This window comes from Rhinopithecus roxellana, chromosome 15, assembly GCF_007565055.1.
Source record: "Rhinopithecus roxellana isolate Shanxi Qingling chromosome 15, ASM756505v1, whole genome shotgun sequence".
NCBI classification, from domain to species: Eukaryota; Metazoa; Chordata; class Mammalia; order Primates; family Cercopithecidae; genus Rhinopithecus; species Rhinopithecus roxellana.
Genome location: NC_044563.1, coordinates 64,254,526 through 64,280,766, shown reverse-complemented (window position 1 = coordinate 64,280,766; position 26,241 = coordinate 64,254,526). Strand labels below are relative to the sequence as shown.

Sequence of the window (26,241 nt, the reverse complement as noted above, 5' to 3'; positions counted from 1 at the left end):
CTTGACTCTTTTGCTTTTCCTGCTAGGTCTCTCTCCTCTGCATGGGACTTCATTCAAGATTTAGAAACAGATTCGAGATACTTTGACCCAGGACAACCACATTAAAAGTGTTTTCCATGTGATGGGCATGGGTATCATTCAGTGTTTTTTGGTGCATTCTAAACATGTGATGCGTTTGGAACACTCAGTTCCCAAGTAATGAATCCCTAATGAATGTCTTTAAGGAGACAAAAGAGTAAGAAACCATACTTAAGAATTACAACTTACACAGCAAAAAACACCACCAAATAAAACATGGTATATTTACCTAGGGTTAAAGCCATGGGCTTCCAGAAACCGAAAACATGGACTCTCCTTCGGAGTACTGACACATCAGTTATTTGTTAAGATGGGCACACAACACACAACTCTTAACCAATAGAGCAAAAGAGTAAAAACAAAAGGAGAGAGATGGGGACATACAGAAATTTACAGAAGATGTTTATGTTCTTTTAAGAAACACTGTGGTAGCAGTGAAATCAATGCCTTAAAAAGTCAAGGAATAAGAAGACTTAAGTGATAAAGACAAAAAAGAAAGAAAATAATGAGCAACAGATGAACGTATATATTATGGGAGCATCTGATAAAAAAGAGGGAAGAAAATAATCAGAGAAGATGACATGAGCTAAGAGAATGAGGATTTAAAGAGATTAAAATGTAGATAACGTGCTGAATTTCTCTATTCTGCGGTAAACGTATAGAAGAGACGCAAAATCAACATGAGACATGTGCTTAAACAAAAATTACACCATGCAACCAGGTAACAGATAACAGTTATGCTAGAACATGTAAGTTATTCTTTTTTTCTGCAAAGAACAAAAAGCAACTATTCAGCTTTTCTTTTTTTATTCCCAACCCCATTCCCAAGCCCAGCTGCTCAACATTAGAACTGAGATCATGAAAACAGGCCAACAGCTAATAAAAAATTGGTAGATCGAAGCTGGCCCTCTGCTGGTGGAATAGTCTTATTGCATCTCAGAAAGCAGAAAGCTCAAGTTTTCAAGCTTTCTGGTTTAATTTGGGGGGACAGGAAGAGGACAGAGGATTTTGGAAAATTCAGGACTCAGATCCTATTCAGTGCTAGACCTCTTAGCCCCCAGTGGCACATTAGATGGTAAAGAGGTGTGTGGCAGCATCAACATCCCTGAACACTAGTAATATTTACTGACATTTCCTTGGTTAACATGTATTACAACCCTGCGTGCTATTCATATCTTTAAGCCAACCAGTCTACTGCAAATGCTTATTGGGAAACGTTCCCTGATTCCTCATGGAACCTTCTTTGAAGCAATGAAGTAGGGACATGACATTCTAGTCTGGGGCAGGCTAAGCGCTACCCACATGGCCAGGAGGACTTTTCCCTCACATCTACCAGGAAGGGCCTCTCAATTCTCCTTTTTTCCATTTGCTTTGGGCTTCTGAGAAACAGCACACAGGGTTCTGGGACCTGTTCTCTAACTTAAAAAAAGATCCAGCTAAGTATCACCCAAAGTGGCAGAATCCAACCTTCACCCTTGGGCTTAGAAAAAGAATTCCGGTGTCCCAGAGACCTGTCTTTCCTCCTCCAGGGAGAGGCTTGTCTAGATGCAGGACAGGTTGCACCAGGAAAGCCCAGGGAGGAACAGGAAGAACTCCCACCCTCACTCTCTCCTAGGAGAAGCCACGCATTTTGGCTGCAGAATCTGGGTCAGGATGTTTTATTTTCACCATAACCATCAAAGTCACAGGCAGGGCAAATGCATTCACCCTGTGTACATGGTGAGACATAGTTAAGCTGGGACGTCCCTGAATCTGTCTCCTAGGACCAGAACTGCCTCATTAAAGGGATAAAAGATGTTATCTGCTGAGCTGGTGGAAAGTGGTGGCTGCATTTTTATTAAAGTCTCTGCTGCAGCAAGCCCAGTCCCCAAAGGTTCATATTCCAAGATTCTCCACCTCTCTGCCTGGAGCATGCAAGTGATTCTCTGTAACTCATTAAGGTAAAACAAAAAGCTCTCCTATTGTGCTTTTCACATAGGACTGATGTTGTTGCATAAAAGCTACATGTTTCCTTTCCTTGGACCCAGTCTGCAAAAATAAAACTGCTCTAACAATTTACAATAGGGACCCTAGGAGCACTACACCAGGTTTGGCAGGAGTCCTGGGTCTTGAGGAGACTCACAACAGGCCGTGGCCTGGCACTGGTATTTGCACAGCCTTACATTTGAGGTGCATCTCTGATAGCGGCTGGCCTGGTGGTCCTGAGGAAGATCCTGCCTCATCCTGTACCTTCTGGCCTGTGACAGCCATCCAAGGGGCTCAGGCTAGCCACCCAGTATTTCAAATCCATGCCCTCCTGTTCTCATCTTGGTGCCCACGCAGGAGAGAATCTAGCCTGTCACGGCTTCATAGAACCATGGAGTCCCACACGTGGACTTCAAGGTTCACGCATAAGATCCTGGACCAGCACAGACGGAGCACACGACAAACCTGTCCAGGGGCACGGCGTCAGGCACGGCGGGCGCAAGCGGGCGCCCCTCGGGCCTGCACCAGGCCCTCTCGCGCCCCGGGCCCCTCCCGTCTCCCCAGCGCCGCGGCCCAGGGGCTCGGCCCCGCGGAAGGTCAGCTCCCTACCTGAGGGTGGCGCTCTCCCCCTGCCGGACCGTCACGTTGTCCATCGCTTTGGGGAAGGTGGCGTCTCCGCTGCGCACGGGCACTCCTGTGGGTACAAGGAACAGCAGCCTGAGAGACACGACCACGAGGCACTTCCAGGGCAGGAGCAGGCCCCCACAGACCCCCATCCTCGACAGCCACAACTTCCCCGAACTCCGGCAGCCGCACGGTCCTGGTCCCCCGCCGCGCGCCAGCCGGCTCAGGAAGCGGTGCCGGGAGGCGGGACGGGGCAGCGCTCGGTGCAGGGAGCAGGGGCGGAGAGGAGAGGCGCGCCGGCGCTCCGGAGTCTAAGAGTCCTTCCTCAGACCCTGCCTCTGCTTTCCAGCCTAGCGGACCCACATGCCCCTCCTGCATCCAAAAAGAGCTTTCCTGACGCTCCCCTGGGGGGGAGGCAGCCAGGGGCGGAGGGCAGGTAGCCGGGGGCGGGGGTGAAGGTCGCAGATCGCGCTTTCCCTGCCTCTCTCTTCCAGGCGCTACTTGAAGATTCAGTTGCGCACGTTCTGCAGAGCTCTGGCCTCAAAAGTTTATAACCCAAAGAAGAAGGCAAGCGTCTGCCACACAGGAGCTGTCATAAAAAGCTGCGGCTCCAAGGAGAGGAGGAAATGTTTTATGAGCTCACACACGTGGACAGACGGACGTGCCCCCAGCCCCACGCCTCGCATCGGGAACCCAAGGCGGCCAGAAGTTCCAAGGCGGGGACGCGCAGCCCGCGCAGCCGGGGTCCTCCGGTCGGCGGGTCTTTCGCAGCCCGGTCGGCGACTCGCGGCCAGCCCGGGGAGCGCCGCCCGGCGCAGGCTCCGGCGCACGGGGAGCTGGGCGGACGGCGGCCCCCGCCTCCTCCGGGGACGCGGCACGGGACGCGGGAACGCGCGGACGCCACGTTCAGCGGCCGCCCCCGGCCTCTCCCGCGCCGCCTTCCTCCCGGGAGCAGCCCCGACGCGCGCGGGCCCCGACCGCCGGGGTTGTCATGGCAGCAGCTCCATCCCTGACCGCCACTTTCTCCCGGTGCCGCCCGGAGCCAGCGGGCGGGCGGGAGGCGCGGACTGAGCGCTCATCCCGGCGGGCGGGCGCGGGGCGCGGGGCGCCCACCTTAACCCCGGCCGCGCCCACCGGGCTGGGGATGCCTGCGGGGATGAGCCCGCACCGCGCCCTCTCCGCTCCGTCCCGACACCCGCACCGGCAGCGGAGAGAAGGCTGCGCCCTCGCAGTGGCTTCCCCTGCGGAGGGGTGAGGTGGGGGGAGCGGGGAGGGAGAGGGGAGGGCGGGAGAGGGAGTTCTGGGGAAAGCAGCAAATTGAACACTGACACTGGCACCTTCCCTCCCGATGCCAGCGCAGAAGTTTTCAAACCCCGCCCTGGAGAGCCGAACTACCCCGCCCACGCCAGGTAGGGCACCGGTGTGCCTGTCCGCCGCGCTGCGGCCGGCTCCCCGTCCAGCCAAGTCCAGCCCTGACGGCGCGCTGGCCTGGGCCCGTGCGGAGGTGGACTGGCCCCTCCACTGGACGCCTGTCCCCAAAGTGGCAAATCTCAATTTCTCCTTAGAACACAGCATGCAACATTTGTCCCAGTCCTACGCTTTATCGTGGTAAAAAGCGGGACGGGAAAAACACAGGAAGATCCTAAAAAGTAGTAGGACTGATCCTCCTAAAACCCCTCACAGGAAGTGGCACCGCAGTGGTGCTGGGAGGTGACTCGGTGGGTGCTCTTGGAGACCAGCCTCCCCCCGTTTCTTTGGTCTCGGATGTGTCTCTCTCCGCTCTAAACCCCAGAGCTCCACTTCCCTTGGGCCCCTCGGGAGGCCTTCTCTGCTCCCCTGGCAGAAGCCTCCCCGTTGTATTCTAATTTAATGGTTGCTATGTGCATCTGCTCTACTGTATTTTTTCTCAAAGCCTTTTGTTAAATTAGACCGGGCTCTGCACAATTGGCAAAATGAAATTTAATTCAAAAATAAGCATTAAGCTCTTATCGTTTATTACTTTAGTTGCTGAAGGATACAAAGGCATACTACTTGCTTTCAGTTCTGAGAGACTGAGCACAAATAAATACCGCCCCATTCCCCATTCTAAAAGGGTTAGACCACATACATGTGTAGGTCTAAAATTTTTAATTAGTGCATCTTCCCTAGAAGGGAGAATACTTATCACTAATTGTATCAGCTATAGTAAAACATATATAGTCATATGCTGCTTATGGAGGGGGATACAGTCTGAGAACTATCTTTAGGAGATTTTGTCATTGTGTGAATATCCTGGTGTGTACTTCCATAAACCTAGATGACATAGCCCACTACACACCTAGGCTGTGTGGTAGAGCTATTGCTCCTAGGTTGCAAGCCTGTAGAGCATGCTACTGTACTGAATACAACAGGCAACTGTAACACAATAGTAAGAACTCGTGTATCTAAACACAGAAAATGTGCAATAAAAGTACAAAAGATAAAAAAAAAAAAAAGGTACATCTGTACAGGACATTTGCCACCGACGGAGCTTGCAGAACTGGAAGTTGCTCTGGGTGAGTCAGTGAGTGGGTGGGGAATGAAGGCCTAGGACATTACTGCACACCACCATAGCCTTCGTAAACACCGTACAATTAGGCTACCCTAAATGTATCAAAACACATTTTTCTTTCTTCAATAATAACTTTAGCCTACTGTAACTTTTTAACTTTATAAACTTTGAATTATTTTAACTTTTTGACTGTTGCATAATAACATTAGGTTAAAACACAAACATGTTGTACGGTTGTACAAAAATGTATTCTTATATCCTTATTCTAAGCTTTTTTCTAACTTTTAAATTTTGTTTGCTAAAAACTAAGACACAAATACACATATTAGCCTAGGCCTACATGGAGTCAGGATGATCAGTATCACTGTCTTCTGCCTCCACATTTCCTCACACTGGAAGAGCTTCAGGGGCAGTAACACGCATGGAGCTGTCACCTCCTATGATAGCAATGCCTTCTTCTAGATACCTCCTGAAGGACCTGCCTGTGGCTGTTTTACAATCACCTTTTCAAAATAAGTAGCAGGAGCATACTCTAAAGATAAAAAGTATAGTATAGTAAACATAAAAATTAGTAACAATAGTCATTTATATTTGTTATCAATTATTATGTACTGTACATATTTGCATGTGCTAGACTTTAATGGGATGGGTAGCACAGTAGGGTTTGTTTACACCAGCATCACCACAAATACCTGAGTAACACTTTGAGCTAAGACATGAAGATGGCTACAGTGTCACTGGAGTATATTAAATTTTAGTTCCACTGTAATCTTTTCTATACCACTGTCATATACGCGGCCTGTCATTGACAGAGCATTGTCATGCAGTGTACCACTGGGTAGGTCCTTTCCAGAAAGCAGGTATGACAAAGGCAGCCGTGGGGTCCAGCTCTCATCCATAAGCTCCTGAGGTACAAGGCTTTGGGGAGTTGTGATGCAGAGCGGAGAGGCTGGGGGCTCAGGGAGCAGCCCCACAACCTCATTTGGGATTTCCTACTAGCTTTTATGACACATGTCTTTTCTCAAGACTTGAGTGAACCCAGCTTTCCTGACTGACACTGTACTTCAAGCTCTCAGCTCTGAGTTCTCGTCTAGTATCACCAGAGGGAAAGGCTCTTTTTCATACTTTAACTTGTGTAAAGCTGAGAACCTGAGGCCAGGCTTATGATTTTCTTCAGTTGCAGAGTTTGGAGCTTGAACACAGGTGGGTGGCAGCCGTGGACTTGGGTCAGGCTTCCCCTCAACGCCCGCAGCTCTGCCACTTGGTTGTAGGGCATTCAGATCCCTTCCTCTCTCCTGGACCTGCTGGTTCTATTGCTTCTCAGGAGACGAAAATGGGGCAGTGGCTAAACCAACTCATAAAAGATTGCTTGAGACAGAAAGAGTTATTAAGGACAAAGAGAAAAGCCAGGACAGCATGAGCTTCCCCATAGGAAGAGAACGGCTGAGATAAGTAAAGAAGAGCAGCAGAGATGGGTGGAAGCGAGGCACAAATTTTCTTTACAGTATATAATAAGTCTTGCTCTTGTGAAGACATAAACCAAGTATCCCATTTTTTGCACAGCTGGTTCCCCTGAAATAAGGTATCTGGAGTCCTAAAGAAGAGGGCCTGTGTCTATTTTCTTCTGTAACAGCGTTTCCTAGCTCAGTATTTCTGAGTGAATAAACGGGCTCAACTCACGGGCTAGCAAATCAGAGAAATGACTGCAAAGGTCGCATTTAATGTTAATCTCTGTGAGCCTTCAGTTGTGTGGGAGAGAGTTCATTCCTCTGTAGGACACTGCTGTGGACTAGTGTGTGCATTTATAGAATATCAGGCTGAGACCAAATTGAAATTAGAAACAGAAAATGAGTTGAGGTTCACAATGAACGAGGACGAAGTAGTTTCTGTCAGAACTTTTCTAGGAAATGCTTGGCTGAGTGTCATGACAGGGTGGCCCCTAGTGAAACCCTCTTAGATATGTGGAAACATATATAAAGACAAATTAACATCATGACTAAGAGTATCCCTTATCGGAAATGCTTGAGACCAAAAGTGTTTCAGATTTTGAATTATTTTAAATTTTGGAGTCTTTGCATTATACTTACTGTTGAGTATCCCAAATGTGGAAATCTCAAATTCAATATGCTCCAGTGAGCATTTCCTTTGAGCGTCATGTCTGTCCTCAGAAAGTTTCAGATTTTTGGATTTGGGATGCTCAGCCTATACCACTTCTGAAGTTACACTGTCTGTTCAGATACTGACTTGTCATCTCTCTAGCTGCCTGGCTGGTACCCAGGAATACCTATCCCACCTATGTTACAGGGTTTGGGGTTTCTTGAAATGTACCTGGCATGTTTTAAAATCAAGGCTGGTAAGATGACAGACACAGAGACAACTGCCTTGAAAGATGAGTTTATTCCTTGCAGTTCCCAAGAGGAGGGGCACACCTTGCCATGCTGGACCACATGGGGATGCACCAGGGTTGGTCAGGAGGCAGAAGGAGTGAGAGGAAGGCCTAGCACAGGGTCTTTATTGTGATTTCCGTGGGAATAAATGGGGGAGGCAAGGTAGGCAAACTTCAGCAAGCTTAGGATTACAAAGTTTGAATATTTCTGGCAGGCTCTGTGTTAGGGCGGTGGGGGTGGTTCTAGTGGTTCTGTACTTGGCCCTGGGGTGATCTAGGGCAAGGGCAATGTTGATTTGGTGTGTGAGCATTAGATAAAAGAAATGTTTAGGGGATGGGTTTGGAATGGATTGGTTTTCTCATGAGGCGCATGCTCACAGGCAAGTTTTTTATCATCTCTAGGAATTAGCTAGCCCTAGAAGGGACAGTCTTTCCAGAATTAGCAAGACCCAGGATATCAAAGCATCATAAAATACAGAACACAAAGAGCATGATTAATATAAGCGACAATTAATGAGATAATGCATGCAACATACCACCAAAGGACTGGGCACACTGGAAAATTTAATAATCATGAATTATGGTTATATAGCAAAACTCCCATTTTCACACGACAACGATTGATGACATGAAAAAAGATGTGAGTGAAAGGTTATAAATGCCCTATGTACAAACTAGAGGTTCTGCTCAGACCTACAGAAGTCTCCTTTATGGCAATTTGTAACAGAAAATGCGAAGTTGGATCCCGATTACAGGACTGTAATGATCACAAGAGAGACCACTGGCTAGCCAGAGAAAAGTAATTATGAACAGGCTTGAGAATAGGAATCCTTGCCAGAGGGAACTTTCTCAGGTAGGAGAAAGGGAAGCAAAGAAGGCAAAGAGCTGTAAAGAACCGTAGGGATTTCTGGGTCAGAATTCAGGTGACTCTAGCCACTGAAAACTGACAGCTGGTATCTGCAACCTGGAGAAGATAAAATGTCTCAGAGAAGCTAGATGAAAAGTAAGGCAACCCACCTGGGAAAAACACCTGTAAAAAGTCTAATCACATTATTGCATTTCAAATTGGCTTAAATAAGATTGTGGGCCTATAATATTCCTACGTATATGTGGACTGTGTCTGGTGATGGAACATAGCTTGTGACACTGAAGAGATGCATCCTGTGAGAAGCAGCTGAACAATGGTGCATACAACTCACGAACCCACAATTATGGAGAAAGACAAAGGGGAGGTGGGCCATGTCAGGCAGCAACTTCTGTTCAGAACCTAAACTGTCTTGGCTGCCAGAGCTGACTGCTGAGTACCGCTGCTGCTTTGGGTATGGATGGATACTTCCAACCAGTATCCTGGGCTGTGAAAACTCTCTTACTTGTGGCAGGACATTATCTGCCTTATAGTCTTTGACAGCTCAGTCTCACACAGAGGGCGATAACCAAGATGAACAGTCAAAGAAAGAAACCAATTTAAAAATGACAAAAAAGTAACACAATTTTTACTTATTCATTTATGAATTCATTTACTAATTCTGTAAATATGTGTCACACACCTATTTTATGTTGGACACTGTTCTAGGGACTGGAGATGCAGTAATTAATGAGATCACCTTTATGATGTGCTTTTCCGCAAGGGTGTGTGAGCAGTGTTGAAGAAGGGGGAAAGAGACCATAAAAAGTAAATAGATGCAAATATTTAGATTGTGCTACAAGCTATACGTTAATAAAAAAGAAGTGTGATGGTGTGGGAAGAGTGAAAAAATGAAACAGCCAGGGGAAGCCTCTCTGAAGAGGGAGCATTTGACCTGAGTCCTGACTGATCAGCCAAGTGAAGGTTGGAGCTGAGCAAACAAACACCATAGAGGCATATGGCAGAGGAAGCCCGCTAGACCCAGGGGCAGATCAAAGTGCAGCTGCACTGGGCCTTGAAGGCCACAGTAACTGTTTTAGAATTGATTCTAAGTGTAGTACAATAACTTTGGAAACATTTCAGTAGAAAAGTGACAGGATGTGATTGATAAAATTTCACAAGTCCCTTTGACTGCTGTGTAGAGGACTAGATTGCAGGGGTACAGAGTGGAAGCAGAGGGCATGACAGGAACAGCAGAGGCCAGAAACGATGTCAGTGGCAATGAAGAGAGAGAATTATGGAAAGGTGAAGGGTGCATTTCTGAAGAATAGTAGTTAGGACTTCCTGAGATTTGAGATTGAGAAAAAGAGAGAGATTGAGGAAGATTTGGGTAACTGGCTGCATTTTACAACTAGCTGTAATGAGAAAGATGCCATGCCAGAAGGAATGGGTTTAGGGAAGAGGGAATTGAAGAATGAATGAAGAGTTCTGATTAAGTTGTGAAGCTATCACGTCTATGAGACAGTCAAATGGAGACATCAGGATGACAGTGGGGGAAAGAAATCTGAAGCTTAGCATGGAGGACTGAAGGTGATGCTATTGTCTCATCGAAAGCTTGCTTTCCTAATTACCATAAAAAGAGTGATAAAGCTCTGCTGTGTGCATTTTTGGGAGGCGGTGTATTATCCATGAAACCCTCAACCTGAATCTAGAGGCTCTTCTGCCTTTGTTGGTAATTTGGAAATAGGCCCCTTCAACAATCCTGTGAGACGTAACCTATTTCACTCCATTTAGTCGTCTCTTAATATTTCCCCTCTACTTGGTCACAAGTTATCTTTTGGAAGTAGACTAACATTGTGTGGAGATGAGGCCATGAAGTTATCACTGTTTTTAAGAAAACAAGAAAATGCTGCTCACTGAGCCTAATGTGAGTCGTAGGACTTGGGTTTAAGACCTCGGCCTGTTTTGACTTCCCTGCTGTGATCTAGGTGGACTGCGTGCCTGTGCTCTAGAGTGCAGCAGGGAAGACGAGAGCAAACACAGGGCAGTCAGGCGTCAGTCCGAGCCCCACCTCTGCAGCTCACTCTCTGTGGGACTTTACACACGCTCCCTCATTCACTCATCTTACAGCTGCCACCTCTGTAAATGGAGACCACCATAGCAATGAAATCTGTAGAGTACTTGTGAGGATATGTCTCAGTCAGCTCAGGCTGCCATAACAAAATACTACAGACTAGGTGGCCTCACAGAAGTTGGTTTTCTCCCAGTGGCACAGGCTGCAAGTCTGAGATCAGGGTGCCAGCGTGAACATGCTCCGACGAGGGCTCTCTTTCTGGCTTGAGACAGCTACCTTCTTGCTCTGTGCTCACATGGGGAAGAAAACTCTCTCTGTTCCTAGAAGGCCACCAATTCTAAGGGATTAGGGCCCCATTCTTCTGACCCCTTTAACTTTAATCACCTCCTAAAAGCCGTATCTCTAAGTAGAGACACATTGGTGCTTACAGTTTCAACATACGAATTTTGGGAGCCATGATTCAGCCGACATCAGTGTTAAGTGAAATACTGCATGTAAAGTAATTGGCATCGTGCCTGGCACTCACTAAGTCCATAATAAATGCTAGTTATTACTGCCTACAGAAAGAGGCCTAATTCCCCATTGTCACAAGTTTCTTCTCTGAAGTATCTCTGTGGGCAGATAAGCTGTACAGAGCAAGACACAAAAATTCCCAAGGTGTCCAAAGGCTTTTTTTCTGTGTGTGTATATAATAAAAGAAACAAGACAGGTTTTTCTCTGATTTTGAAGAAGAGGCCACTTTAGAATTAGAAGTTGCCTAAAAATGAAAAGGCTTCTGTGGTTATTAATAAGCTTTTATTTTGCCCTGGAGGGGCTGTCCAGATGATGGCTATTGGGGAATCTGGGATCACACAGAAATATCTGAATTTATCTAATAAAATTTGTATTCAGTTATAAAAGCAATTTCAAACTGTGTTATTCATAAATAAGGAAGACTTACAGCTTGTGTTTATCTGAGAGAAGATTGTACCCAGCTGTTCTATGTGTATATTAGGGAGACATATAAAGTGAGAAGCCTGGGTTTGATGCGTATTTGTATGACAGAAACCTATTTAAGTCAGTGTGGACCCAGTGGAGTGGCGTGACCGAGAAGACATGGTGGCTTAGCTTGAAGAAGGTGGCTGTCTGGGGCCCTCTGGTCATGGAGCTGTAGTGAACTCAAAATGTGTTGTGGTGAACAGAGTGGTAAGAGTTGACTGGGGCTTCTGTTTTTAGGCTAAGAAAGTCACAAGAAAGGGAATCACATATCACAGAACACACCACTTTGGATGAGACACAAGCACTCTCCTCTAAAAAACCCAAACCAATCCCTATACTATAGCTGCTTACACAATTAATGCAGGAAATCCATGTGGAATCTTGCTTCTCATTCTTGCTTGCACGCTTCCAAAACTGATGCAAATACACATTCAATGGTTTTCCTAGTCAGCTGCTAACCTAAGGTCAGATTTCAGGCCCCTTAAATCTCAGCCTGTTCCTCTTTTCCATCACAGACCACATGACATCCTTTTCTACTAGAATGCATCTGCCTGGCCTGAGAGAAGGAACCGACATTGTGCACGAATTCAAACGCCTGGCTTCCAATCCCAGCTTTGCTGCTTCCAAGCAGGGCAATCCTCTGAGTTTGTGCCCCTCCTCCGTGAGCGGTGTGCATGAGAGCTTCCTCACAGGACGGCCATGAGCACAACGACGCATGTGAAAGCGCCCTTCCCAGAGCCTGGCATGATGGCAGCTCGCGATGACGGGGGATATTCAATTCCTTTTTTCCATCCTTAATGCCAGAATGATGAAGTAGGCAAAACCAAAGCAAACAAAACAACAAAAAAAAACCAAGTAGATAAACAAAAGTAACAACATGACAACAAAAAAACTTTAAAATAAACAGGCCAACCTAAGGCATTTACACTATAAAAAGATACCTGTGAGGTCCCCCAAGGCTTAGAGAGTGATCTACGGAGAGCTTTAGAATCTAAGGAGTGTAACAACAGCCCCTAGCCTACTCTTTTTCCTTCCAAGTTTCTGTGTGCATTGCATGCGTGTAAACTGTCTCTCTCATTAGAATTGCAAGGTCCCGAGAACAGAGTGTTTATTTTGTTCATCCCTGATTCCTCTGCTACAGACCAGGGCCCAGTACAGAGTAAGTACTCGGCAAATATTTGCCGCACGAGAGAACTGGTGTCCACCCTCCACAGTTTGCAGAAAGTCCGTGAAGCTGTCAGCCAAAGATCCAATGCCATTCGCACTAAGGAACTCTCTTAGTAACCCTGTCCTTCCCTCCCTGGCCCCCAGTGCCTCGACAATGGGGAAGCACGGGCGTCCACTACGTTAGAGCATTTCATTCTAGAAAGGCTGGAGACCCCTATAAAGGGACCAATTTCCACAAGTCATACAATAAAATCAGCCTCATTACTTTATAGTCACACCTCATATAGTTCTATAAATCAAATAACAAAAACCATTATATTGAGACCTACAAGCCATAAAATGTGTTTTTTAAATGTTCAGTACCATTATTACAGACTCACCCCTCCCCAGTCTCACTATAGTATCTAACAGAATGACCACGACAGGTGGAAAAGGGATTCTTCCTTCCCAGGAAACCCAGAGTGTGGAGGAGACAATGCCGCTGGATGGCAATGGGCTTGCCGGGTTCTAAGTCTGGGCCTGCCCTCTGAGAGCTGGGGGTCCCCAGCAACGGACCAGGCTTCTCTGAACCCAGGATTCCTCCTTGGTTGGATGGAAGAAATAACACTTTTTTATTTAAAGAACTGAGCAAACTGTATGTAAGGTGGCTTGCAGAGAGCTTGGCACATAGGTGGTACTCCATGAGTGACTGCTCCTTACTGGGCTGTACGTACTTCCTGCTAAAATGAATCTGATTTTCTGCGTCTTAGAGAGGAGCTAGAACTTGTGTTGTGTAGAATATGTCAGTTACTTGAAATAATATCTGTCTTGCCAAACTTTTTTTTATATTGTTCATTTGTTTTCTTGACTAATTCACTACTTCATTCAAACATTCTTTCTTGTTTGTTTGTTTGTTTGTTTGTCTGTTTTGGTGGGAGGACCAATGTTCATTGACCATCTAGGCATTTTGCTTGGCCTGAAAATCCAAAGAACATGATGTGTTACCTGCTCTCAAGGAGTTTATAGTCTAGTAGAAGAAATAAATCAGGTATCATAGTATGGTATGATACGATTTAAAATAAAAATAAGTACCGCATGCTACAGGACCTCAAAATGAGGCCGTTAAAATTAGATCAGGTTCTTGGAAAGCTGCTCAAAGGAAAAGACTCCTCCAAGGACAAGTTCACTTTTAAGGACTGAGTAGGACTTAGACTGCCATGTGGCTTCTGATTTTGGCAGATGAGCGAACAGCGTTTCCAATCCCAGAGACACAGTAATAAGAGTTGATACTGAGTGCAGGGCAGGGCGTTAAACATTGAACTTGAGGTGCTGGTGAAACATCCAAGTAAAAATGTGCCGTTGGCATTTGGATATTTCGGTGTTGAGCCTGAGCAAGAGACAATGTTTACAGTGATAGATTTTGGAATCATCTTTGCATACATGGGAGCTGAAGGCCTGGGTACTAATGAAGTCACTGAGCAAGAGCAGGAGTGAGAAGAAACGAGGCATTAAGTGTGAATTCTAAGCAACACAAACACACAGGGGTAAGAGGAAAAAGAGCTCATGAGGGAGCCTGAGGAGTGGCCAGAAAAACAGAAGGAAACGCAGGATCGGCGCCCACACCGCCGAAATCAGGGAGGACACCTTTCAGAAGAAAAGAGCGGCCAGCGGCATCCACTATGAGAGGATTCAGGCTAGCAGAGGACGGAAAGCCATGCTTTTGATCTGCCACAGTGGAGGGCACTGATGAATTTTGCAGAAGCTGTTTTACTGCTGAGGCAGCAGAAGTGAGGCAGTGGTGAGCTGAGGAATGAGTGGAACCCCAGGAGTGGGGAAAACAAATGTGGTCCAGGGTGTCAAGCTTAGCTGTGAAAAAATGCTGGACGGAGATGGGGGTCTGGGGGAGGCTGGTGCTGTTTTGTCTTATTTCATCTTCAGCATGAGAGTCCTGAATACTTTTTTAATGTGTCTGAAAGTTAAGAGCTCCTTGAAGGTGTTGTACAGCTGCCTGTGTTCATCACAGCATTTCGTACACTGTTGATGATTAAAGATATATACAGGATGAATTGTTTAAGGTCAAAAAATTTCCATCTCTGGACCCATTCAGATGCAGACCAACCAACCAATATTTAAAAAATAGTGACAGTTGTCATTGTCATCATCATCATCACCATCCTACCAGCAGCTCAGACACTAGAACACACACCTGACAGATGCTATCTAATGTAATCCTGTTAACACCTCTATAAGAAAGGTATTATTTGATAAAGCAATATATAGAGAAGAAAGATTACTCCTAGTCATTTCTAGAAGTGCAAGGTAGAAAATGCTGAATCTAGCTGGGCGTGATGGCTCACGCCTGTAATTCCAGCACTTTGGGAGGTCAAGGTGGGCAGATCATGAGGTCAGGAGTTCGAGACCAGCCTGACCAACATGGTGAAACCCCACCTCAACTAAAAATACAAAAATTAGCAGGGTGTGGTGGCGTGCGCCTGTAATCTCGGCTGCTCAGGAGGCCGAGGCAGGAGAGTCACTTGAACCTGGGAGGCAGAGGCTGCAGTGAGCTGAGATCCTGCCGTTGCACTCCAGCCTGGGTGACAGAGCAAGACACTGTCTCAAAAAGAAAAAAGAAAATGCTGAACTCTTTCCTATTCCCCTCAAGGTTCATTGCTGTATTACCAGCACCCAGAATAATTCCTGGCATATAGTAGGTTTCTAATCAATATTTATTCAATTAATAATAAAAATAATTGTATATTTTTAACCCATACCCTCCAGTCTCACAGATATCATAGCTATTCAAGATTCATGTACCAAATATTAAATAATCAAAGGTATTTGTCCACATTTGGACACTGGATTTTATCAGTGGCAAATTAGCTAGAGGTGGAGAACAAGAATTAGAGTGATTCAGTTTGTCTTGCTCTAAAACCTCTGTGCCCACACACTACTGATGTTGGAACACACTGTTATGTACATGGTGAGAAGCTAATCACAGTGGAAAAGCAGGTAGCCATACCAAGTAGCTAACAAGCAATGAAGATGAGCTTCAGATATTAGGATTCTAATCAATAAATCATAGCCAGATTTATCAGAAACATAGCTTGTGATTTACATAATTATTGTGATATATTGTAACTCAGCTTAGAGACCAAGCTTCTCATAATGCATGTTTACATGACAGTGCCCCACCTTTATTCACAGACACTCTCAGGATCCCTCATATGCTCTTGTGTTCTGGGCACGCTTGACACAGTATTTTTATTGTAGGTTTTGACCAAAACCTCAAACGTTTTGGTAGAAGCCCACAATAAATTGGGTTTTGACCAGATTGGATTGGACAGTTTCTAAAATTCTGCTGGGCTATGTGCATCCTCCACCACACTTATGTTAGACAGTAGTATCTGGGATCTGTCTCTGACTAGCCTCTTTTCGTTCACTAATGCCCCATACCCACTCCTTAACCCAGCACTGACATTGTATTCAGTATTCGACCCTAAAAGCTTTCTTCTTCTCCCAGAAACTCTAGTTTCCTGTCACCTGGCTGGATGGAATCAGTTTTACAAAGATAGAGTCAGGAAAAAATAAAACAAGGCCAGGCATGGTGGCTCATAGCTATAATCCCAGCACTTTGGGAGGCCAAGGTGGGAGGATTGCTTGAAGCCAAAAGTTCAAGGCCAGCCTGGGCAACATAGCAAGATTCTATCTCTACAAAAATTTTTAAAAATAGGCAGATGTGCCGGGCGCGTTGGCTCAGGCCTGTAATCCCAGCACTTTGGGAGGCCGAAACGGGTGGATCACGAGGTCAGGAGATCGAGACCATCCTGGCTAACACGGTGAAACCCCATCTCTACTAAAAAATACAAAAAACAGCTGGGCGAGGTGGCGGGCGCCTGTAGTCCCAGCTACTCGGGAGGCTGAGGCAGGAGAATGACCCAGGAGGTGGAGCTTGCAGTGAGCTGAGATCCGGCCACTGCACTCCAGCCTGGGCGACAGAGCGAGACTCCGTCTCAAAAAAAAAAAAAAAAAGAAAGAAAATAGGCAGATGTGCTGGCTCATGCCTGTAATCCAAGCTGATTGACAGGCTGAGGTGGGAGGATCACTTGAGTCTAGGAGTTTGAGGCTGTAGTGAGCTATGACCATGCCACTGCACTCCAGTCTGGGCAACAGAGCAAGACCTGTCTCAAACCAAAACCAAAACCAAAACAAAACAGTCCCTCTGGGTCATGAGGCTCAACGTTTCCCATGATGGCAGGAAATGCAGTTCAGAGGACTGGGAAGGAAGGAGATGGAGAATCCATTGCTCATCCTCCTTCCTTTGTCCTCCAGGCATTAGAAAGTCTCCAGAAAATGGGGGTGAAGAAAATGGCAAAGAGGAAGCAAAAGAAAAAGAAAGAAAGGGGCAGGGGCATAACACGGGAGAGAAGCAGGATGGGCCCGACTCTCTTATATAATCAGGGTTCTCCAGGGAAACACAGCCAAGGGGAGATTTTCTAGAGATAGAGCCCAAGACAGAGGTAGAGATAAATAAATTTATATAGTTAAATACATATTTATTTATAAATAAACAAACACACATACATATATATTGTATGTACAGGCACATCTCGTTTTATTGTGCTTTGCTTCATTGTGTTTTGCAGATATTGGGTATTTTACAAATGGAAGGTTTGTGGCAACCCTGCATCAAGCAAGTCTATTGGCACCATTTTTTCCAGCAACATGCACTCACTCTGTCTCTGTGCCACATTTTGGTCATCCTTGCAATATTTCAGACTTTCTCATTATATCTGGTAGTGATCAGTAATCTTTTATGTTACTATTTTAATTGTTTTCAGGCACCACGAGCTATGCTCATGTAAGACAGGAAACTTAATCAATAAATGTGTGTGTTCTGACTGCCCTACCACCCAACCATTCCCCAGTCTCTCTCCTTCTCCTCAGGCCTCCCTATTCCCTGAGACACAAAAATATTTAAATTAGGCCAATTAATAACCCTGCAAAGGCCTCTAAGTGTTCAAATGAAAGGAAGAGTTGCACATTCCTCACTTCAAATAAAACTCTGGAAATGATTAAGCTTAATGAAGAAGACAGGTTGAAAGCCAAGATAGGCTGAAAACTAAATCTCTTGCACCAAAGAGTTAGTCAAGTTACAAATGCAAAGGAAAATTCCTGAAGGAAATTAAAAGTGCTACTCCAGTGAACACACAAATGATAAGAAAGCAAAACAGTCTTGTTGCTGACATAGAGAAGGTTTTGGTGGTCTTGATAGAAAGTCAAACCAGCCACAACATTCTCTCAAGCCAAAGCCTAATCCAGAGCAAGGTTGTAACTCTCTTCAATTCTATGAAGGCTGAGACAGGTGAGGAAGCTGCAGAAGAAATGTTTGAAGCTAGCAGAAGTTAGTTGATGAGGTTTAAGGAAAGAAGCCATCTTTATAACATAGAAGTACAAGGTGAAGCAGCAGGTGCTTATGTAGAAGCTGCAGCAAGTAATCCAGAAGATGTAGCTAAAATCATTGATGAAGGTGGCTACACTCAACAACAGATCTTCAGTGTAGCTGGAGCAACCTTGTGTTGGAAGAAGGTGCCACCTGGAATTTTCATAGCTACAGAGGAGAAGTCAATGTCTGGCTTCAAAGCTTAAGGACAGGCTGACTCTCCAGTTAGGAGCTAATACAGCTGTTGACTTTAAGTGAAAACCAAAACTCATTTATCATTCTGAAAATCCTAGGGCCCTTAAGAATTATGCCAAAGCTACTCTGCCTGTGCTCCATACATGGAACAACAGAGCCTGGATGACAGCATATCTGTTTACAGCAGGGTTTACTGAATATTTTAAGCTCACTATTAAGACCGACTTCTCAGGAAAAAAAAAAGATACCTTTCCAAATATCACTGCTTATCGACAATTCACCTAGTTACCCAAAAGCTCCAATGAAGATGTACAAAGAGATGAATGTTGTTTTCACGCCTGCTAACACAACCTCCATTCTGTAACCCATGAATCAAAAACAAATTTCAACTTTCAAATGTTATTATTCAAGAGACACATTTTGTAAGGTCATGGCTGCCATGAATAGTGATTCTTCTCATGGGTCTGGGCAAAGTAAACCGAAAACCTTCTGGAAAAGGTTCACCATGCTAAATGCCACTAAGAACACTTGTGATTCATGAAGCGAGGCCAAAGTATCCACATGAACAGGAGCTTAGAAGAAGTTGATTCCAAGCCTCATGGATGACTTTGAGGGGTTCAAGATTTCAGTGGAGGAAGTAACTGCAGAGGTGGTGGAAACAGCAAGAGAACTAGAACTAGAAGTGGAGGCTAAAGATGTGACAGTCTCACAGTAAACTTGAATAGATGAGGAGCTGCTTCTCATGGATGAGCAAAGGAAGTGGTTTCTTCAGATGGAAATGACCCTTGGTGAAGATGCTGTGAACATTGTTGAAACGACAACAAAGGATTCAGAATATGCCATAAACTTAGTTGATAAAGCAGCGGCAGGATTTGAGAGGACTGTCTCCAGTTATGAAAGAGGTTCTACTGTGGGTAAATTGCTATCAAACAGCATCACTTGCTACAGAGCAGTCTTTCGGGAAAGGAAGAGTGGGGCACAGTGCAAGGGATTAGATAGCACAGAGAGTGGAAAAGACAGTGGAATGCAGAGAGGCCAAAAGTAGCTCTGTAAGCATCATAGTGGTTCACAGGGCTTCCATTTACCTACATCTACTTTGGAAAAAAATCAGGATCTACACACAATACAATACTACTATACACAGGCTCAGATTTAGAAGTGGCACCTTAAATCTGGGAGGCAGAAAGGAAATTGGAAAGAGAGAATATTTCAGGACACACCCTGCTAACTTGGCACCCTGAGGAGGAAAAAAACCCAAACCTGTCTCATCTCACACATAGTAATCTCAATTGTTCTTTCAAAATGAAATTGGGTGATTGCCTGTATTATGTTCCAAAATGGAACACCGTCCAAAACACTCACTGTTACGGGGCAAAACTCCAATCTTCCATTAATAAATGGAATCTGGGAAACATATTTGGCTTTAAAACAGCTTAAACAGGCTGCTTGAACCTCTTGACCTTGACCACAAAGATTGAACTGGGAGGTTTAAAACACGAGAGAGAGAATTTAAAATTCACTACTCCTACTACTGCCACTGTTAATAATAATAATAAACAACGTACTGAGTGCACGCAGCATATCCAGTTCTAAGGTAAATGAATTACACGCGTAATCTCAATTAGCTGGCCTCATAACCGTAACTTTACGTGTAGAAAACTGAGGCCCAGGATAAGATTAGAATATCAAGAGTCAAGATCTCCCTTGAAAGCCCCAGTCCTTCCCTTCTTACCATGGGCACATCGGAAGTTTGCTGTGCTTAGTACAGAGAGAATCCCATTCTGAAGAAAGTGGGAATCCCACGTGTGTGTGAAAAGCACAACTGTTGTGATGGAAATGGGAGGTTGGTGCGAGGCCAGGAGCAGGGGCTGCGGATGGTCGAGGTCAACAGGGGAACAAAAACCGGAGGCAAGGCAGGATCCCTGCAAAAGCACAGGCTGCTTCAGTGGAGAGTAAAGCAGGACTGTGAAATAAAACTGCCTCTTCTGCTCTATTTTCCACCATCGCCCTCCCCCTCTCCATCTGTCTGTCTCTTCCCTTTTCTCTCTCACTCTGTCTCTTCTCCCTTTGCAAATCTTCAGCTGCTAATTTCCATCCGACACGTTTATGAATTAATTCCAACACTTTTCTCTCTCTGTCAAGATATCCCGCTTTCAAATCTCCCCCACCCTTTGGCAATGTGCGCATTTCATTCCCCACACTGTTTTACCGACAATTCCCAGACGTGGTGATTTGGTCTGACATCTTCGTGTATGCAATCAACCCATGTTACTGGGGCCCCGAAGAGAATACTGGAGACTGGGTCTGCAGCTGGACAACCTTGTAACTGGAGTGAGGCTGCAGTGATGCTGAGGACACAGCGGGGCTAAGGGGAGAAGCAGCAGGGACGGCGATGAACACCCTGCCCCTTGCTGCTGAATCTAGCAGCCTCCATCTAGAGCAAAGCTGCCAGATTCTGAAAAAGGGCATGAGTGACTTTCTTCTTCAAGTAGCAAGGGTCTGTCAGAAATAAACCCTCAGCATCCTCATTTTAATTAACGGAAAACTAATAAATAGTGCTGGGCAGGGAATCCCAAAAATAGTTTTCCTGGAGATATAGAAACTGATACACATGAGCAGCACCCTGAGCTGAGCTGCAGCCCAGTGTCTTTTCAGCTTTGAAACAGGATGTTTCTAAGCACATGGACACAGTAGAAGAATGGATTCTAAGATTTTTACATCTTAAATAAAAAAAGATACATTTTAAGGATAAGCAGCACAAAGATATGCGTAGCTCTAAAGAGCACGAGATACAAGCAAATAGTGTATAGAGTGCCTGACATGGCAGTTCTGGATACATGTTTGAAAGATAGTCCCAATGATGGGTGGATGATGGACACATTTAAGGTAGAAGAGTCAAGCGGTGCTATTTGTAGATGTGGCAAGGGGAAGAAAAGTCAGTGCCAAGCACGCTGATGTGAGATGTAATTCTATTACCTAAATAAGTGTGAAGAATGGTAAATATAAATAGGCCCACAGGGCCGGGGTACGTAACTGAAAAACATCAAAGTTTCAGACTTGGCAGAAGTTAGGTCAGCTCTGTGGCCTTTGGTTTCCTCATCTGTACAATGAACCCCTTTGATTGATGATTTGCAAAGCCTCTTTCAGATGTAAGAGCCTACAGATCCCTGGCCATTGCTGAACCACTGGCCTTTCTAGGAAAATACTGACATTTCCATCTCTCTCTGCATTAGCCCCTGTTGCTTCTGCCTCATGAAAGGTCTTCCTCTGCCAGCCAAATTACAAGTCTTGTCTCTAAGGTCAGGCTCAGAAGTTACCTTCTCTGGGCAGTCTCCCAGTTTCCTCTGCAAAAGCAATCCCTCTGTCTTCTGGATGTCCTCAGAATTCCATCCTCCGTACCGTAATCTTGTTACAATATATTTGACAAGTGTCCTGGACACTTTCTCTTTGCTACTATATTGAGGTCTTTCTCTATTCTCAGTACCAAGCACAATGCTTGGCAAAGAGGCCATGCTTAATGCGTGTTTGCTAAATGAATGAGTGTGACACTTTTCCATAGGAGGTCCATTTTCATCCTGGCATTTGTTTTAACTGGATGCTTGTAACACTATACAACAGAGGGCCAAGGAGGCTTCTTGATGAATCATCTCAGGAAGAAAACTGAGCAAGGGGAAAGCATGGCACAGAAACCAGCCCCATTATCTCAGCCAATCCCGGCCCAGGCTCTCTCTGCCTGCACACCCTCCCCCATCATCATGAACACAGCATCTGCAGACCAAGAGTGTGCCTGGGAACTCACATTCCTTTACAATTAGCAAGCTCCCACATGGTAAACAGACTAATTTTGCCTGTGCATCATCAGTTTGCCTAGTCAGTGATTTCCACTCAGAGCTTGAGAAAAAGATTTTAAAGTCTAGACCGTCGCGTGAGAGAACAGAAATTGTGGACCAAAGGAAAACCCTGCTATTATTCTCATATTTGTCACAGAGGGGCACCCAGTTAAAAACATGTCATTTATTTCTTTAAACACACTCCCTGAATGGGCAAGTCTGTGTTTAAAACCACGTTTCCCACCGACCCCAGCCTTGGCTGTGCTCTGTACCATCCCCACCTTCAAGCCCTCCTCTGGGAAAGAAGGCTGTGACTAAGGTTGTGGGAGGCACTATTTGGATCCATTCATGGGCGGGCACTTCACTGCATTTGAGTTTTCAGTCTTTGCTGTATTTCGTACAATATTTACTTTACACCAGGAGCTCTCCAACTTAGCTTTTTGCTTCAGCACCTCCAACCTCAGAAGCACTTCATCTCCACCAGCCTGCCTTCCCCCAGTAGATAAGAAGACAAGACAGAGACTGTTTTCTCTGCCAGACAGAGCAGGGGGCCTGCTTGACACAGCACAGAGGAATCTTTGAATGGGGACCCGCAGCTGTGAGGCCTGACACCACCCCTGGGCTCCGACATGGGAAACTGGCATGTCATTATCTACTCTGCCACTAGAACCCCAGACGCATGCAGGGTGGACTTCAGGTTACTTTGAAAATCGCTGTGTCATAGACTTTACGATCTGGAAGGGGCCTTAGATACCATTTTTGTAATGGGTTAACGTTAACATCTCCCATGTGCAATTCCCAACTCATGGCCGGCCCTCAGGTTCTGCTCGAAGATTTCCAGGAACACAACAATCACTACACCACAAACTGTCTTCAAAGATTGACTGGTGGGCCGGGCATGGTGGCTCACGCCTGTAATCCCAGCACATTGGAAGGCTGAGGCAGGGCGAATCACAAGGTCAAGAGTCTGAGATGAGCCTGGCCAATATGGTGAAACCCCTCTCTACTAAAAAATACGAAAAATTAGGCAGGCGTGGTGGTGCGTGTCTGTAATCCCAGCTACTCAGGAGGCTGAGGCAGAAGAATCACTTGAACCCAGGAGGAGGAGGTTGCAGTGAGCCAAGATCGCGCCACTGCACTCCAGCCTGGGTGACAGAACGAGACTCCATCTCAAAAAAAGAAAAAAAAAACTTGGTAGCACTTGCGGCGAGGATGTTCTTCCTGCTTCCACTTCCTTCACCATTCTGATAGAGAAGAAGAGAAAAGTGAGGGAGCAGAGGATGCCCAGGTCTAGGTTGTCAGCAAATATTAGCTCTTCTTCCTATCCTTATTATGATATTATTATTATTAATTGTTGCTGGTCTTTTTTTTGTTGTTTATTATTATTCTACATTCGGACATTGTCTCTGTTCTCATTCTACCTATATCCTAGCTGCACGTTAGGGTTGGGCATCTAAGATTTCAGGGCCAGCAGCTGCTTCTTGAACCCTTCTGTAGTTGGAATTGAGTTTAGTCGTCTCCTCATTCGATATCAGTTCAGGTGAGCAAATGTATATTGCAGGTCAAGCTTGTGCCCACTCTGCAAGCAGCCATTGTGTGGAGGAGGGAAGCCTCCGGAGGCTTGCAGAGAAATCCTTCTGTGTGGAACCCAGAGGGCAAGACACACCTAATGGCACTGTTGAGAGGAAAGTCAAAGTCCAGGAAACACCTGAAAGTGCAGAGGGAATGGCAAAGGAAGTGAGAGAAGGAGGACACACAGGTAAAAGAGAAGAATCTTTTCTGTACGTGTCTGAATCATGCTGACTCCAAAAACACATGGGAATATTATTTGAAGCAACAGAGAGAATCTCCAGTTACAAGCCGGGTGTGCCATCTTCATGATGCTGCTTTTCATAGCAGACATGTTATGTAACAGATGTTAGCATGACATTATGGTAAGAGCTTGGACTTTGCAATACATCCTTCAGATGTGGGTTCAAATCCTGGTTCCACCCCTGAGTAACTATGAACTGAAGATAAATGCCATAACCTGTGTGAGCCTTATTTTCTCATCCAAAAAATGAGGATGATAATGGCCCTACTTGGCTAGGAAGTGACTGCATGCGAGAGTACATAAAATGTCTAGAAACATTTGTTAAGAAAGCCATTTGTTCCTTCTCAACCTCCGAACCTGCTCACCAGTCCTCCCTGTTACATCCTACCGCTTCCTCCTGCTCACCAGTCCTCCCTGTTACATCCTACCCGCTTCCTCCTGCTCACCGGTCCTCCCTGTTACATCCTACCGCTTCCTCCTGCCCAGTCGCTACCTTACAAGGCTCTGCCAAACTTCTACTTCTCCATGACCTTACAGTTAGCACCGGGGTCCTCTGATCCCCTCAGCAGGCACATGTGGGTGACACATTTGGACAAGGAATAGTGGGTAATACTACTACCTGCTATGTAGATTTTATCATTCCTTTATGGAGGCCAGAGAGGAAGCTGTTATACGCCCATTTTGAAAATGAGAAAACTGAGGCTCAGAAAGTTTATGTGACTTGCCCAAAGCCATCAAGCAGAAACTGGTGGATTCAGACCTCGGTCATTGACTTCAAATCTCTGCATTCCTTATGTTGCAACACACTATATTTTGCATCTTTTTTCCTGAGATGTTATTCTTCTGTGCCTAATTAGACAGTTTGTGTCTTTGGAGACCGTAACCATTTTCTATACTTTTCTGTATCTCTCACTGCCTGGGTGACACAAAGTAGGAAAACAACTAGATAAGCAGAGTTCAGATCTTCACCCTATCACTTGTAAGCTGTGCAGCCTCAGGAAGTTTATTCATCCTTGCCAGCCTCATCTTCCTCATCTGGAAATAAGTACTGAAGTGTTACCTCTTCTTTCATTTCTCTCTCTCTCTCTTTTTTGCGGGGAGGAGGTGGAAAAGAGTTTGTAAAAGTTGGTGTTAATTCTTCTTCAAATGTTTGATAGGAATCACCAGTGAAGCCATTTGGTCTTAGGCTGTGTCCCGTGTGTGGGAGATTTTTAAATTACTAATTAAACCTCTTGCCTATTTAGAGTTTCTATTTCCTTTACAGTCGGTGTTAGTAGTTTGTGAATTTCTAGGAATTTAGCTATTTCGTCTAAGTTATCTGATTTATTGGCACACAATTTTTTTTGTTCTGTTGTTGTTTGTTTGTTTTGTTTTTGAGACAGTCTCGCTCTCTTGCCAGGCTGGAGTGCAGTGGTGTGATCTCGGCTCACTGCAACCTCTGCCTCCCAGGTTCAAGCGATTCTCCTGCCTCAGCCTCCCAAGTAGCTGGGACTACAGGCAAGGGCCACCACACCCAGCTAACTGTATTTTTAGTAGAGACAGGGTTTCACTATGTTGGCCAGGCTAGTCTCCATCTCTTGACCTTGTGCTCCGCCCGCCTTGGCCTTCCAAAGTGCTGGGATTACAGGCATGAGCCATTGCGCCCAGCCAGCACAATAGTGTTTTTTTATTATTATTCTTATTTCTGTGAGGTCATTAATAACGTCCCTTCTTTTATTCCTAATTTTAGTAATTTGCATCTTTTCTTTTTTTCATGTTCAGACTAGCCAAAGGTTTGTCAATTTTGTTGATATTTTCAAAGAATCAATTCTTGGTTTCATTTATTTTCTGTACTATTTATATTATTTATTAATTTCCACCTATCTTTATTATTTTCTTTATTATTTGCTTTAGTTTTAGTTTACTATGTTTTTCCCATTTTATTGAGGTGGAAGGTTAGATTATTGATTTGAAAATTTTTCTCTTTTTAAATATAGGTGTTTGCACCTAAAAATATGTCTTTAAGCAATGCTTTAACTATATTTCATGTTTCTCTATGTTGTGTCTTTATTTTCATATGTTTCAAAATATTATCCAATTACCCTTGTGATTGTTTTTCTTTGATTCATTGGTATTCGAATTTGTTAATTTCTATACTTTTTAATTTCTCAATTTTTTGTTATTTATTTCTATTTTAGGGTTATTGTGGTCAGATACTACACTGTATGATTTTGATCAAGTCACATGCTATACTTTCTATTATTTCAATCATTTAAAGTTTATGAAGACCTGTCTTATGGCCTAGCATCTGCTGTATTCTGGAGAATGCTCCATATGTACTCGAGAATAATGTATCTTC

The 26,241-nt window shown here is 45.0% G+C and overlaps 1 protein-coding gene across 8 annotated transcripts in view; it reads right to left on the bottom strand.

The window, feature by feature from the left end:
• The window catches only part of OPCML (opioid binding protein/cell adhesion molecule like), a 1,169,771-nt gene that overhangs the window by 546,363 nt on the left and 597,167 nt on the right, over positions 1 to 26,241 (bottom strand). For 2 of the 8 annotated variants that reach the window (XM_010362027.2, XM_010362031.2), the window contains exon 1: positions 2,653 to 3,354. The exons of 1 other annotated variant lie outside the window; for it this stretch is intronic. In XM_010362027.2, coding sequence (XP_010360329.1) covers positions 2,653 to 2,819 — 167 coding nt within the window. In that variant the 5' untranslated portion in view covers positions 2,820 to 3,354. Of the gene's footprint in view, positions 1 to 2,652; positions 3,478 to 26,241 lie in introns of those variants that run through there. 5 more of the 8 variants (XM_010362033.2, XM_010362032.2, XM_010362029.2 and 2 more) reach the window with 5 other exon arrangements.